Below are 16,172 nucleotides of genomic sequence, written 5' to 3'. Positions count from 1 at the left end.
AACTTCAGAAACTTCCTGCAGATTCCACTGCAGACAGCAATCGCCAGAGTCCTCCCCAGCCTGTGACCCTCGGCACTGCCACCAGCCACCCCATCACACTCACCACAAGAACAAAATGTGCAGTGTTAGTGAATAAGTGCAACAGAAAAGACAAAGTGCTTTCACCTCTCGCCTCAAATAGTGAAGTATAGTAGTCTAAAGTGTTTCTTCTTAGTGAAATCAGTGATACAAAGTGCTTCTCACCAAACATCTGTCATGCTCGCAGCCAGTGTCAAAAGTATGCCCTATATATATATATATATAATGATTGAATATAATAGAGGGAAACATTCCACGTGGGAAAAATATATCTAAAAACACAGATGATGTGACTTACCGAACGAAAGTGCTGGCAGGTCGATAGACACACAAACAAACACAAACATACACACAAAATTCTAGCTTTCACAACAAACGGTTGCTTCGTCAGGAAAGAGGGAAGGAGAGGGAAAGACGAAAGGATGTGGGTTTTAAGGGAGAGGGTAAGGAGTCATTCCAATCCTGGGAGCGGAAAGACTTACCTTAGGGGCAAAAAAGGACAGGTATACACTCGCAACTAGAAAGAATTTTCTCACATCACCGATCATTTTTAGCCGCTTCCCACAGGTATTAACGTCATTATTTCTTTGTCAGACAATTGTTAGCCTCATTTTCATAATCTGCCACCGCTCCTTTTAATACATTTACACATAGTTTTTTCGAAATTTTCCCGAATTTCTCCACCCTTTAACGTGTTTTGGCGGCAACACAACCACCTAACCTTTAAGCACATCGTTGTCTACCTACACAAGATCACCACAGGATCAACATAGCCCAGCTCTAACCAACACTTTTTCGCCTTTTTTCACACCAGATCTCCAGTTTCTTTCTAGTTCACCTTTATCTCTCCCCATATATTTTTATTTTCATTTTCATTTCAGCCTCATGTTACACTTTCCACCTTCTAATACCATGTCACCCTCATAACACCTCCACAACGACCCCATTAAGTTTTATTTACATTCCCTCCGCAAACATGCCTTCGCCCTAGCCAGATTTCGCTCCCATATTTTATTTTCTCAGGCTTGTCTGACATTTGGCATTACCCCCAAAGGCCTCACACTTAAAGTTCCCATCTCTGGCTGCAACCCTTCTTTCCATCAGTCCCTATACCAGTTCCAAACTGAACAATCCATTGCCCTCACCCACCTAATCCTTCACCTACACATCAACTCAGCCAATGAACACACCCGTCAACTCCTATCCTTAATAAAAGTCCTCAATCTTTCCTCTCCCACATCCACACCGGCTGTTCAGAGCATCCTCCTACAGGCCAACCACAAATTAGAACAGCATGCCACCCTCCATCTCAAAAAACTATCCAATCTCCTGGTTTCTCACCTCAGGAAAGGCAACTCACTCACCCTTCACAACCTTTCCAGCAAACCTCAACCTCCTATCATTGCACACAAACCCAGTCTCTCCCATCTACTCAATCTCCCACTTCCAGCTCCACTCCCTCCAAAACCTCAAAAATTCCAATCAACACAATCTGGAACCACAACACCCTAATTCAGTAGCTAACCTTTCCTCCAAACCTCTCTCCCAATCCGAAACCTCAGTCCTATCCAAAGGCCTCACCTTCAGCCCCACTCCCAGAGTCAACCAAACAGCCCTCGTCAAAGATTTTCTGTCCTACACTCGTACTCTCTGCAGGAAATATCACTTTGCCACGAAGAAAAATGATCCTAATCCTACTCCTAATGATCCAACTTCCCAAGACACTATCCAAATTGAACCCTGCCTGGAACAGTTCCGTCCTCCGTCACAGCGGGACCCACCTCCTCTTCCTCAAAATCACCCTCTCCAAGCCTTCCAGGAATTTCTGACTTCCAGCCTTGCATCTCAATCCTTCTTAAAAAACCTTAATCCTACTCCCAACATCACCACTGCTGAAGCCCAGGCTATCCGTGATCTAAAGGCTGACCGATCCATGGTCATTCTTCCGGCGGACAAGGGTTCCACAACCGTGGTACTTGATCGTCGAGAGTATGTGGCTGAGGGACTGCGTCAGCTTTCAGACAACACCACATACAAAGTTTGCGAAGGTAATCCCATTCCTGATGTCCAGGCGGAGCTTCAAGGAATCCTCAGAACCTTAGGCCCCCTACAGAACCTTTCACCTGACTCCATCAACCTCCTGACCCCACCGACACCCCGCACCCCTACCTTCTACCTTCTTCCTAAAATTCACAAACCCAATCATCCTGGCCGCCCCATTGTAGCTGGTTACCAAGCCCCCACAGTACGTATCTCTGCCTACGTAGATCAACACCTTCAACCCATTACATGCAGTCTCCCATCCTTCAACAAAGACACCAACCACTTTCTCAAACGCCTGGAATCCTTACCCAATCTGTTACCCCCGAAACCATCCTTGTAACCATTGAAGCCACTTCCTTATACACAAATATTCTGCACGTCCTGGGCCCTACTGCGATGGAGCACTTCCTTTCACGCTGACCACCTGCCACCCTACCTAAAACCTCTTTCCTCATTACCTTAGCCAGCTTCATCCTGACCCACACCATCTTCATGTTTGAAGGCCAGACATACCAACAATTAAAGGGAACAGCCATGGGTACCAGGATGGCCCCCTCATACGCCAACCTATTCATGGGTCGCTTAGAGGAAGCCTTCTTGGTTACCCAGGCCTGCCAACCCAAAGTTTGGTACAGATTTATTGATGACATCTTCATGATCTGGACTCACAGTGAAGAAGAACTCCAGAATTTCCTCTCCAACCTCAACTCCTTTGGTTCCATCAGATTCACCTGGTCCTAATCCAAATCCCATGCCACTTTCCTTGACGTTGACCTCCATCTGTCCAATGGCCAGCTTCACATGTCTGTCCACATCAAACCCACCAACAAGCAACAGTACCTCTATTATGATAGCTGCCACCCATTCCACATCAAACGGTCCCTTCCCTACAGCCTAGATCTTCGTGGCAAACGAATCTGCTCCAGTCCGGAATCCCTGAACCATTACACCAACAACCTGATAACAGCTTTCGCATCCCGCAACTATCCTCCCGACCTGGTACAGAAGCAAATAACCAGAGCCACTTCCTCATCCTCTCAAACCCAGAACCTCCCACAGAAGAAACACAAAAGTGCCCCACTTGTGACAGGATACTTTCCGGGACTGGATCAGACTCTGAAAGTGGCTCTCCAGCAGGGATACGACTTCCTCAAATCCTGCCCTGAAATGAGATCTATCCTTCATGAAATCCTCCCCACTCCACCAAGAGTGTCTTTCCGCCGTCCACCTAACCTTCGTAACCTGTTAGTTCATCCCAATGAAATCCCCAAACCACCTTCCCTACCCTCTGGCTCCTACCCTTGTAACCTGTCCCATGCACCCTCCCACCACCACTTACTCCAGTCCTGTAACCCGGAAGGTGTACACGATCAAAGGCAGAGCCACGTGTGAAAGCACCCACGTGATCTACCAGCTGACCTGCCTACACTGTGACGCATTCTATGTGGGAATGACCAGCAACAAACTGTCCATTCGCATGAATGGACACAGGCAGACAGTGTTTGTTGGTAATGAGGATATATATATATATATATATATATATATATATATATATATATATATATATATATTCCTATCTGCTTCTCTTATATAATATGACATAATTTTTCTTTCTTCTTGAATTTATGAATAATCTATAGTATATGTAAAAAAGTTTTCTTCCACCTCTGCTCCACCTATCATGCTGATGTACAGTGCAAACTAGAGGAAGAGATCATACCAGAATGCACAATGTCCCTGTGGCATAACAAGTGCATGACATACAAAAATTTGAACTCAACATCAATGTGTCGATGCTACATATAAATTATTATGCCTGTCCTGCAATGCTTTACAAGGAGAGAAAAAAAAAGAAAGAAACAAACAAACAAAGACAACAAATGGCCATGTAAAAGGGTTCAAGGAACAACAATTGTTTCAACAATTAGGTTGCAGGAGGACACTGACAAGAGGTGCAGTGATTTCCATAACAAAGAAAAATACAGCTTTGGACTCTTTATTGAAGATCATTTCTCGCAAATTTATGAAATAGTGTAGCCGAGGGCCCTGCAGCTCCAGAATTAGAAGAGCTCTGATGCTCTGTCATCGGCCTTGCGCCAGAAAATTCAAGAGGAGGATGCTGAGGCACATTTTGAGAATGGGGAAATCCTAACTGACGACATCATTGCTGAGGAGGAAGATGCTAATGTTCAATTTGACTTGTAGTAAAGACCAAAGAAGTCAAGGCAGTATCTGTTTATGTGAGATTCCATTACATATTTTTTTCATTAATTGTAATTTGCGTTTATTAATTATACATTTAGTTTTTAAGAAATATTATTCTGTTAGATATAAAGGGAATTTTTATAAAATATACATTGTACATAACAAAAACCATGTCGTTATATATGAGTGTTTCAAAAGGAATTTTCCATCTTTACAATTTATAATGGTTGGTTGTTAATACACACCGAAGAGCCAAAGAAACTTGTACACCTGCCTAATATCATGTAGGGTCCCCACGAGCATGCAGAAGTGCTGCGACATGACATGGCACGGACTCGACTAATGTCAGAAGTAGTGCTGGAGGGAATTGATACCGTGAATTCTGCAGGGCTGTCCATAAATCTGTAAGAGTAAGAGTAGCAGCAGTAACCGATCTAACAACTGTGCCAGACACTTGTCTTATATAGGTTTTGTGGACCACAGTGCTTTATTCTGCCTGTTTACATAGCTCTTTATTTTAATAGACATTTATATACCAGTTTCTTTGTTGCTTCAGTGTATAAAGCAAAGGCAAACAACAAAATTCAAAGTTGATTTTCATAAGTTCCAACCCTGACTTCAATGCACTTTTCAGTTCACTGGACAACACCATGGGTAGCACTTCTGAGGCTGTCTAGCTGTTTTTTCAAGAGAACCCCGCTATTCATAATACACACTTGGAGTTTACTACTTCTTTGTAGACTTGGTCATTCCATTTAAGCTCTATATATCTGGAAGTAAGTGGTGGAAAAATACATTTAACCAGTGCTAAATGTAAGAAACTAAATGGTCTATTAGAAAGGGCGAGCCCTTTATGCTGTAAGACACAAGGGAAAAAGTAATAAAGAAAAAAGTGAAATAAGTGCTAACATTTCACAGTTTTTGGTCTTCCCCTAAAATTAGCAAGGAATTCTGGAGGTCAAAATCTTTGATTTTACACTACAAACCATGTACGTGCAACACATAAAAGTCCACAAAATTTGCCCTTTTGTGATGACCAATGTACCTGCTAACTTGACTATCTTGTTCACATGCCTATCAACAGCTCATCGTCAACTTAATTGTGTTACATTTATTACTCTCAGTATTTTTAGTCCACCATGGACTTCCCATATTACACTGATGGAGAAATAACTGCAACACTAAGGAGCTGTTGTGCGATATAAACAAAAGTTGGTAGGTGTGTTCCTACACCTGAAAGATTACATCTATTGAAATTTTGCACCAGTTCCACAAGAGCAGCACTACTAGTGCCACTGTGAGGCTGCAAATCAGGTTCATTTTAAATACACACTGTAATAGTTGTGGGTGTTCGTTACCTTTGAGATTAGACATTGTGAGTTGATATTAGTCAAGATTGCCTGTAAGACGATAAAGGTGTCATTATCAACAGCTCCCTGAATTTAAATGAGGTCATGTAACTGGATTATGGGAAGCTATATATTCCTTTGGCGATACTGCAGAAAGACCTGGCAGAAATGTAGCAACTGTACATGATTGTCGCAAGAAGACCGGACTCAGGACAACCACATGGCACTACTCATAGGGAAGACCATCGTGTTTAGCATATGGCTCTGATGCACTGTACTGCATCGGCAGCAGCAATCTGAGCAGTAGTTGCCACCACAGTTAAACAACAAACTGTTACAAATCCTTTACTTCAAGGACAGCTCCGAGACAGACACCCCGTAGCGTGCATTCCACTGACCCCAAACCACCGCCATTTACCACTTCAGTGGTGTCGAGCGAGAGCTCATTGGAGGTCAGGGCAGAGGTCTATTGAGTTTTCTGATGAAAGCTAGTTCTGTCTCAATGCCAGCGATGGCCGTGTGTTGGTTAGGAGGAGACCAGCTGAGGCGCTGCAGTCAACCTGTCTTGTGTGCTAGACACATTGGAACTATATCTGGACTTATGGTCTGGGGGTACAATTTTGTATGACTACAGGAGCACTCTTATGCTTACCCCATGCATCCTGACTGAAAATTTGTATGTCAATCTGGTGATTCAAACTGTAGTGCTGCCATTCATGAACAGCATTCCAGGGGATGTTTTCCAACAGGATAAAACTCACCCACAACTGCTTGTAATGTAAAATCTCTACAGAGTGTCAATGTGTTGCCATGACCTGCTGTAGTGCTTCGAGAATTTCCATGTAAATGCCAGAACCACTAGTCCTTCTACCGTCTCGAACACACGATATTTTAAAAATAAGTGTGAGAGAACATACATTCTGCGCGACACATGTTTGTGTGTGCAGGCTGGAAAGGAGTCACGCTCACAAGGTAGATGCGACGGTCGAACGGCATCGACAAGCGTTTGCCACTTGTGCCATGGAAGTTGTATTAGAAGAGCAAGAAGTACTCATGTAGTATTCCTTGCTGTTTTAGTGTTTGTGATTATTGTTAAAGAAAAATGAACAATTGATTATAGACATTTAATTGAACTTCATGTGTTGGACTTGTTAGAAGTAAGACATGTTCATAATTATGTGGTCGCAAAAACTACACTAAAAATGTATTTAATCGAATCTAATGCTAGACGAATCGGTTGACTTGCAAACATTCAAATATTTATGTGAGAAGTGGTGAATTTGTTCTTTGTGGAAGTTGAAATATACCAAGGTTAAACTAAAAGTATTCTGCGAGTATCCACTTATTTCAAGAGTAGAGAGATAGATAGAGTCAGATAAATTCCCGTAACCAGCATTATTCTTCGGAGAAGGAGGTTTTGGAAATCGATGTAGCCGGCTACCCAGAGAAGAAGATCGGCTGTGCATATCAAGTAAGTCAAATGATGTGAGAGAGGTTTGAATTTTGCATGCAATCCAATTTGCATCACACTCCAGGTTGTCTAAAGCGTTAGACTGCTTGATTGACAGATCTGTCTCCGACCATCCATGTACGGGACATCATCAGACGACAACTCCAGCGACATCCACAACGTGTATTAACTGTACTTATATTGACCTAACAGGTACACCAGACATGGAATTCAATCCCACAAACTGACAGCCGGCACTTGTACAGCTCAATGCATGCATGTTTGCAAGCTTGCAGTCCACATTCTGGCAGTTACATCTGTTATTAATATAGCAGTATTTCACATTTGCAAAGGCTCATCTTGCACCTACATTAACCTGCGATCTTGCAATGTTACTAAATTGAACATGTTTCCCAGGCAAATGTATTCCAAAAATTTCATTACTCTACATTAATTATTTTTTGATGTTGTGATTTCTTTTCCATCAGTGTATATACATTTTTTCTTCTGTACATTATGGAGAATCAAGAATGTATCCAGTTATCATCAGGATAGCCATCAAAACAGGCCTTCTGTGATCACAAGGATTTGTACTTTTGTAAACAGGAAATTCAAAACATGACTTTAGCCAAAATAAGTTTGGCAGATTTCTTCCCTATTACATTTGATGAAAGCACTGATGTTTTTTAAACTGAGTAGTATAGTTTGTTTTCTACTATCTCTGTGAAGGAATTTGTAGTGGGAATTTCCTTACATTTTGTAATTCTCATGGGATTTGTCATGAAGATAATAATGAGGAGTATCATCTAAGTGGAATTGCTGTAGTATGTATAGTTGAAGATCTCCACCCTAAAATTTAACTTTTATCTGAAGAAAAGAGGGAAGAGACAATTGCTCAGCTATGACCCCTGATTCAAAAGATCTGTTCTAGAGGATTTACAAGCAGATCATATGCAAAACATTGCACCTGTAGCAACCATTTAGTCTTTGATGGTCACTGTTCATTGTAATACATCAGCAACAACAAGAAATGTTGTAGCATTCACTAATACTTCCACAAAAAGACATAATGTCTTTAAAGAAATACCTGGCAGAATACCAGTGCAGAAAATCTGTTACACACACTGGGCACCATGACAACCAACTGAAACCTCAAATCCATACTTTGCTGAAAGTATGCAATGGCCTCCACAATTTTATTGGGATGTGACAGAACAGCTGTATCTGAAACCCACTGCCTTCTGCAGACTTTACATTCCCTCTTTATCTCTGCTGCATGCTTGGGTGGTGTGCTAGAATTCTTTATCTCTGCTGCCGGCTTGGGTGGTGTACTAGATAAGGTGTGAACTACACTAAGCAGGTTTCCTTATCCCTCTCTCTTTAAAATGAAAGAAGCAATGGATGCGATGAAAGATGCCTGCAAGCATCATAAAGAAAGAAAGAGAAGATGGGAATTTCAACTTTTAGCAGCCATTCTTTGAAACTCAAGAGCTCATCAAATAATTGGATGTGAAAATGATAGTACCACACTTGTATCTTCACAGCAGACTAAGATATTAATAAGCTAATCTCTGTACTAAGAATACTTTCAAAGATCTTTGTAAATTCCCCTGTACGAGAATGAGAGTGAAGGAAAGACCTTCCTCAGATGTAAATGATCTTTTCAATTTAAGGACTAGTCTACTGCATAAATTTGCAGTAAAAAATCTCTTTTATGAGAAGCAATGGACGTATGCAAGCAGTTTATGGATATCTTTGCTAGGGAAGGAATTTAAACTCTGCGTGCCTAGGCAGAAGCTCCATGTCGAAGTTGCTAGTAAAATTCTTGAATCTGTCCTTGATTTCATAGATATCTGTGATACTGAACTGTATCCCTGCATTATCATTCTTATAGAAGATTTGCTGGTCTTGCTGTACTGCATAGCCACTGGTGTACTGAGCTCAATATTGACATAGTTATTAACATTTTTGCAAAGATCGACTGAGACAACATGAGTTTGCTCCATGTGTTAGGAAATTACAAAATTTTTAAATATTTTATTATCATCATCATATTACTGATCACAATCTATTACATTAAAATAAATATTGTGCATCCACTTCTTGTGTCCTCCTATAGACTAGCCAAGGATTTGTCTGAATTGGAGCCAGTTATAGGAGCATACTCTATGACCTGTCAAACATTAGCCACGAACATCAAGTCAGCAATTTACCCAGCCACTGGACAGTAGTTAACAGTGTTAAATTGGATCACCAATATCAAAGGAAGTCTACTAATTTTCCATTCAATGGGATACGTTTGCTCCTTCCACACAACTTCATCCTCAAGATGTTAGGTTGCTCATCATTCCCAAATTTTTTTTATATTTTTTCACTGTTTTACTTCACTAGATATTTCTTATTTTTTCCATAAAAGGCATTATATGCTGATACTTAGTATTTAATATGCTATAAGATCTGTTTAACAAAGTTTGCTGACAGTACAATGGACTATAGTGGTGTGACGTAATGGATAACTCAAATACTCGTATACTCCTAGCTCACTTATTTGTTACATAGTTTAATTAATTTCTTTGCGTGTTTTTGGTACTTGCATTGTTTAATTCATAAATTTCTGGCGTATTATAGTATTTGAGAGTTGTGGCATCGTGTTTTAGTACCTGAATAGTGTAAATTCGCATAGTCGTCTGTCTTCTGTTTTTATTTTGAACGGCGAGTGTCGGTTGGCCACAGCCAGTGTGCTCTCTGCCGCCGTTGGATAAGCAGCTGCCAGCAGACAGTCGTATACTCCTAGCTCACTTATTTGTTACATAGTTTAATTCTTAATTTCTTTGCGTGTTTTTGGTACTTGCATTGTTTAATTCATAAATTTCGGGCATATTATAGTATTTGAGAGTTGTAGCATCGCGTTTTAGTGCCTTAATAGTGTAAAATCGCGTAGTCTCCTTCCGCCGCCGAGCAGTGTGTCAGCAGTGCGCAAGTAGCAGTATTACTGCATTTACTAGGCAATCTTGTATTTTAATAACCGTTTAAATTTTGTGTCGATTTGTTTTTGCTCTCTGTACATTAGTTCAGACGTTCTCTGCACACCAGTTTTTAGCGTGGATAGGGACTGCAACTGCTGTGTTCGGATGCAGGCTGAGTTGGCATCCCTTCGCTCCCAGCTTCAGGCAGTGTTGGCTTTGGTCACACAGCTTGAGGCTGTTGCCCATGGACATCACTGTGGGGGTCCGGATGGGGGTTTGACGGGGACGGCCAGCTCGTCCCACGCATCCCCCGATCAAGCTACGACATTGGCTGCCCGGGATACTGCCCACATTGTGGCTGATCCCTCACCTGTGGTAGAATGGGAGGTCATCTCGAGGTGTGGCAGGGGGCGAAGGGGCAAAAGACATTCCAGACGGCTGAACGGAAGGCCTCTCCAGTTTGTCTGATGAACCGGTTTCAGGCGCTGTCTCAGGCAGATACTGATCTTCGGCCGGACATGGCTGCTTGTCCTGTTCCAGAGGTTGCCCCTCAGTCTGCAAGATCTGGGCGGTCGCACAGGGTGGGCTTGCTGGTAGTTGGGAGCTCCAACGTCAGGCGAGTAATGGGGCCCCTTAGGGATATGGCAGCAAGAGAGGGGAAGAAAACCAATGTGCACTCCGTGTGCATACCGGGGGGAGTCATTCCAGATGTGGAAAGGGACCTTCCAGATGCCATGAAGGGTACAGGGTGCACCCATCTGCAGGTGGTCGCTCATGTCGGCACCAATGATGTATGTCGCTATGGATCGAAGGAAATCCTCTCTGGCTTCCGGCGGCTATCTGATTTGGTGAAGACTGCCAATCTCGCTAGTGGGATGAAAGCAGAGCTCACCATCTGCAGCATCGTCGACAGGACTGACTGCGGACCTTTGGTACAGAGTCGAGTGGAGGGTCTGAATCAGAAACTGAGACGGTTCTGCGACCGTGTGGGCTGCAGATTCCTCGACTTGCGCCATAGGGTGGTGGGGTTTCGGGTTCCGCTGGATAGGTCAGGAGTCCACTACATGCAGCAAGCGGCTACACGGGTAGCAGGGGTTGTGTGGCGTGTACTGGGCGGTTTTTTTAGGTTAGATGGCCTAGGGCAGGTACAGAAAGGGCAACAGCCTCTAAGGGTGCGGGGCAAAGTCAGGACATGCGGGGACCAAGCAGCAATCGGTATTGTAATTGTAAACTGTCGAAGCTGCCCACCGTGGTTCAACAACAAAGTTAGGAAACTACTGCAAAAGCAAAGAGAGCTTCACTGCAAGTTTAAACGCAGCCAAAACCTCTCAGACAAACAGAAGCTAAACGATGTCAAAGTTAGCGTAAGGAGGGCTATGCGTGAAGCATTCAGTGAATTCGAAAGTAAAATTCTATGTACCGACTTGACAGAAAATCCTAGGAAGTTCTGGTCTTACATTAAATCAGTAAGTGGCTCGAAACAGCATATCCAGACACTCAGGGATGATGATGGCATTGAAACAGAGGATGACACGCGTAAAGCTGAAATACTAAACACCTTTTTCCAAAGCTGTTTCACAGAGGAAGACCGCACTGCAGTTCCTTCTCTAAATCCTCGCACAAACGAAAAAATGGCTGACATCGAAATAAGTGTCCAAGGAATAGAAAAGCAACTGGAATCACTCAACAGAGGAAAGTCCACTGGACCTGATGGGATACCAATTCGATTCTACACAGAGTACGTGAAAGAACTTGCCCCCCTTCTAACAGCCGTGTACCGTAAGTCTCTATAGGAGCGGAAGGCTCCAAATGATTGGAAAAGAGCACAGGTAGTCCCAGCCTTCAAGAAGGGTCGTCGAGCAGATGCGCTAAACTATAGACCTATATCTCTGACGTCGATCTGTTGTAGAATTTTAGAACATGTTTTTTGCTCGAGTATCATTTCGTTTTTGGAAACCCAGAATCTACTCTGTAGGAATCAACATGGATTCCGGAAACAGCGATCGTGTGAGACACAACTCGTTTTATTTGTTCATGAGACCCAGAAAATATTAGATACAGGCTCCGAGGTAGATGCTATTTTCCTTGACTTCCGGAAGGCGTTCGATACAGTTCTGAACTGTCGCCTGATAAGCAAAGTAAGAGCCTACGGAATATCAGACCAGCTGTGTGGCTGGATTGAAGAATTTTTAGCAAACAGAACATAGCATGTTGTTATCAATGGAGAGACGTCTACAGACGTTAAAGTAATCTCTGTTGTACCACAGGGGAGTGTTATGGGACCATTACTTTTCACAATATATATAAATGACCTAGTAGACAGTGTCGGAAGTTCCATGCAGCTTTTCGTGGATGATGCTGTAGTATACAGAGAAGTTGCAGCATTAGAAAATTGTAGTGAAATGCAGGAAGATCTGCAGCGGATAGGCACTTGGTGCAGGGAGTGGCAACTGACCCTTAACATAGTCAAATGTAATGTATTGCGAACACATAGAAAGAAGGATCCTTTATTGTATGATTACATGATAGTGGAACAAACACTGGTAGCAGTTACTTCTGTAAAATATCTGGGAGTATGCGTGCGGAACGATTTGAAGTAGAATGATCATATAAAATTAATTGTTGGTAAGGCGGGTACCAGGTTGAGATTCATTGGGAGAGTCGTTACAAAATGTAGTCCATCAACAAAGGAGGTGGCTTACAAAACACTCGTTCGACCTATACTTGAGTATTGCTCATCGGTGTGGGATCCGTACCAGACCGGGTTGACGGAAGAGATAGAGAAGATCCAAAGAAGAGTGGCGCGTTTCGTCACAGGGTTATTTGGTAACCATGATAGTGTTACGGAGATGTTTAGCAAACTCAAGTGGCAGACTCTGCAAGAGAGGCGCTCTGCATCACGGTGTAGCTTGCTCGCCAGGTTTCGAGAGGGTGCGTTTCTGGATGAGGTATTGAATATATTGCTTCCCCCTACTTATACCTCCCAAGGAGATCACGAATGTAAAATTAGAGAGATTCGAGCATGCACGGAGGCTTTCAGACAGTCGTTCTTCCCGCGAACCATACGCGACTGGAACAGAAAAGGGAGGTAATGACAGTGGCACGTAAAGTGCCCTCCCGCCACACACCGTTGGGTGGCTTGCGCAGTATAAATGTAGATGTAGATGTAGAATTTGTGAATTACTTGTGAACACAGGAAGTAATCATGAAAGTGTACAGCATCAATAACTCTGGAACTTGTTTCCCATATTTTGTAATTTGGTTTGTGAGAATAGGATGTTGATAAGCCAGTTGTTCAGTTTGTAGGATGATTTTGGAGAAAAAACTCAGAGTGCTTTTAGGATGAGATTTTCACTCTGCAGTGGAGTGTGCGCTGATGTGAAACTTCGTGACAGATTAAAACTGTGTGCCGGACCGAGACATGAACTTGGGACCTTTGCCTTCCGTGGGCAAGGGCTCTACCATTCGAGCTACCTCAGCATGGCTCACACCAGGTCCTCACAGCTTTACTTCTGCCAGTACCTCATCTCCTAACTTCCAAACTTCACACAAGCTCTTCTCTGAACCTTGCAGAACTAGCACTCCTGGAAGAAAGGGTATTGGAGAGACGTGGCTTAACCACAGCCTGGGGCATGTTTCCAGAATGAGATTTTCACTCTGCAGCGGAGTGTGTGCTGATACAAAACTTCCTGACAGATTCTGGAACATCCCCCAGGCTGTGGCTAAGCCACGTCTTCGCAATATCCTTTCTTCCAGGAGTGCTAGTTCTGCATGTTTCGCAGAAGAGCTTCTGTGAAGTTTGGAAGGTAGGAGACGAGGTACTGGCAGAATTGACGCTGTGAGGGCAGGTCGTGAGACGTGTTTCGGTAGCTCATTTGGTACAGCGCTTGCCCACGAAAGGCAAAGGTCCCGAGTTCGGGTCTCGGTCTGGCACACCGTGTTAATCTGTCAGGAAGGACAGAAAGTTTCACAGAGTGCTTTTATTTGGAGTATTCACCATTGCAGACCAGCAGATTATGTGCATATGACAACAAAAATTGTCAAGATAGACGGAATCAATACTTGCTTTGTTTCTATCTTTACCCCATATAGCAATCAATTTCACAGAAAACTGAAAGAATTACAAACCCTTCTGCAGTACCTATCTTCCAACTAACATTCATACTATTTACATGAACCAGTGCTAATACTACTTTCTGATTCTTCATATCATGCCCAAGCTTCTGAATTATAGCAATATCTCTCTGTAGTTCATAGTTAGCAAAGGAATAAAACATTCTCCAAAGTGACTACTTGTTACGTCAGGAATTAACCACACTGTTCTCTCAGAAGGGAGCAGAATATGTACTGCTGTGTCACGTATTTCAAATTATCTGACTATTCACAAAGGAATAGATGATTTAGCCAGCAGCCTGCTTATCTTTAGGAGAAGCTAATAGTAGTATAACTGATGAAAACACACAAAAGCAAATAACATCATTTGTAACTTTTGGAACTACTGCTTTTCTTTTTTCTTTTTTTTTCAGTACAGAAAGGGAATATGGTTGAGAGGGGTAATATTTTTCACCCTTTCTTCACAGAAGATAGATCTCTATTACATTGGATTATTAGAAACCTGCAAATAAAAAAAAAATATGAATGAAATTTTCTTTTAATATTATTACCATATACTGTTAACCACTATTGCTTACATAAGCCTTTTGCAAAAAAGACAGAAGGAAGGAAGAATAGTGTCTGACATCACTTGGACATGAGGTTGTTAGAGATGGGGTACAAGCTTGGACTGGGGAAGGACAGAAAAGAGAATTGGTCATGTCCTTTTCAAAGCAACCATCCTGGTCTTTTCTTAAGTAATTTAGGACAACAACAGGAAACAAACACCTCAGTGTTCAGACAGTGACCTGAACCCATGTCTTTTTGGATGCAAATAAAGTATGGTACAAGTGAGCCACATTTGCCTTCCAAGGATTAGTTGGGAAAAAGAACATGGAATTGACAGTAATGAAATACAAAAAGACCCACACATGTTAAAATAAATCACTGCTGTCAACATTACAATACTTACTTTTTACTCTGTATGGGAGGACCATTTTTTTCACTGCAGCAGCCAGCTGTATCTTCTTTGCAACATTTTCTCTAGGATTACCAAACACCCTTTCCTTTATATTACTGATGTCGATATATGACTTTTTCAAATAATTTAAGAACCGTAAGGTTCTCTTTATTGGTGTTTTGCAGAGGGGACAGCTTTTCAGACATATTTCATCATCTTTTTGTTTCAACCACTTGTCCAGTGCCTTAGATTCAATTGTGTGTTTGCAGTCTTCTAGGTAGACAAATCTGCAATAATGAAACATAGCTAAAACCACTCATAAGAATTCAGACAAAAAAATAAAAAATTAAAAAAAGTACTTGGATCAGCTGCACTGGTAATTCTGACATGATTTAAAATATATAAATTTCTTAGCAATGGGAAAACAACTATTGAAATTTGTTTTGAATGGATCTTCAATTGTTTATTGCCTACAAAAATTTATATTGCATTGTAATTCTTGTAAAAAAGAATGTTTTTATTTAAAAATTCAGAATTTTGATAGCAGAAAATATTCCTTTGTGCACCTTTAGCCATAGCTTGCCCCAGTGTCACAGGTTTACAATGACAGGGAACACAGAACTATACTACAAACAGGAAAATCCCCATTCCTTGAAGAAGTTCTACTCTTGTTTTGTCCCAACATCTGTTCAGGCAGACACTGAAGATTGTCTTCATTTCATTCCATGGTATTGTCATGAAAATGCCTCCACTGTTCATAAATATCCTGGTCTGCATTTTTTTTTAACAAATCTACTTTAGAAAAAAGATTATGCTTGCAGTCACTCTACACTCATGGAACCAGTACTGAATTGAGAGCATCAGCATGACTTGTGTATAATTTCATTCCTTTTTAGGGTTTCACACCTCAGTCGGTAAAAAAAGAACTCTACTAGGATCACTTTGTCCATCTGTCTGTCCATCTGTTAAGGCCCAAGTAGTATGTATCAAGTTGAAATTTGTCATACACTAAGGATTACACTGTGTAA

General features: G+C 41.9%; 1 protein-coding gene across 2 annotated transcripts in view; it reads right to left on the bottom strand.

The window, feature by feature from the left end:
* The window catches only part of LOC126457064 (NFX1-type zinc finger-containing protein 1-like), a 443,455-nt gene that overhangs the window by 25,958 nt on the left and 401,325 nt on the right, over positions 1 to 16,172 (bottom strand). For both annotated transcript variants that reach the window (XM_050093063.1, XM_050093062.1), the window contains exon 15: positions 15,157 to 15,431. In XM_050093063.1, the coding sequence (XP_049949020.1) occupies positions 15,157 to 15,431 (275 nt within the window). The remainder of the gene's footprint in view (positions 1 to 15,156; positions 15,432 to 16,172) is intronic.

Source organism: Schistocerca serialis, chromosome 2, assembly GCF_023864345.2.
Source record: "Schistocerca serialis cubense isolate TAMUIC-IGC-003099 chromosome 2, iqSchSeri2.2, whole genome shotgun sequence".
NCBI classification, from domain to species: domain Eukaryota; kingdom Metazoa; phylum Arthropoda; class Insecta; order Orthoptera; family Acrididae; genus Schistocerca; species Schistocerca serialis.
This window is presented reverse-complemented; position numbering and strand designations above follow the sequence as displayed.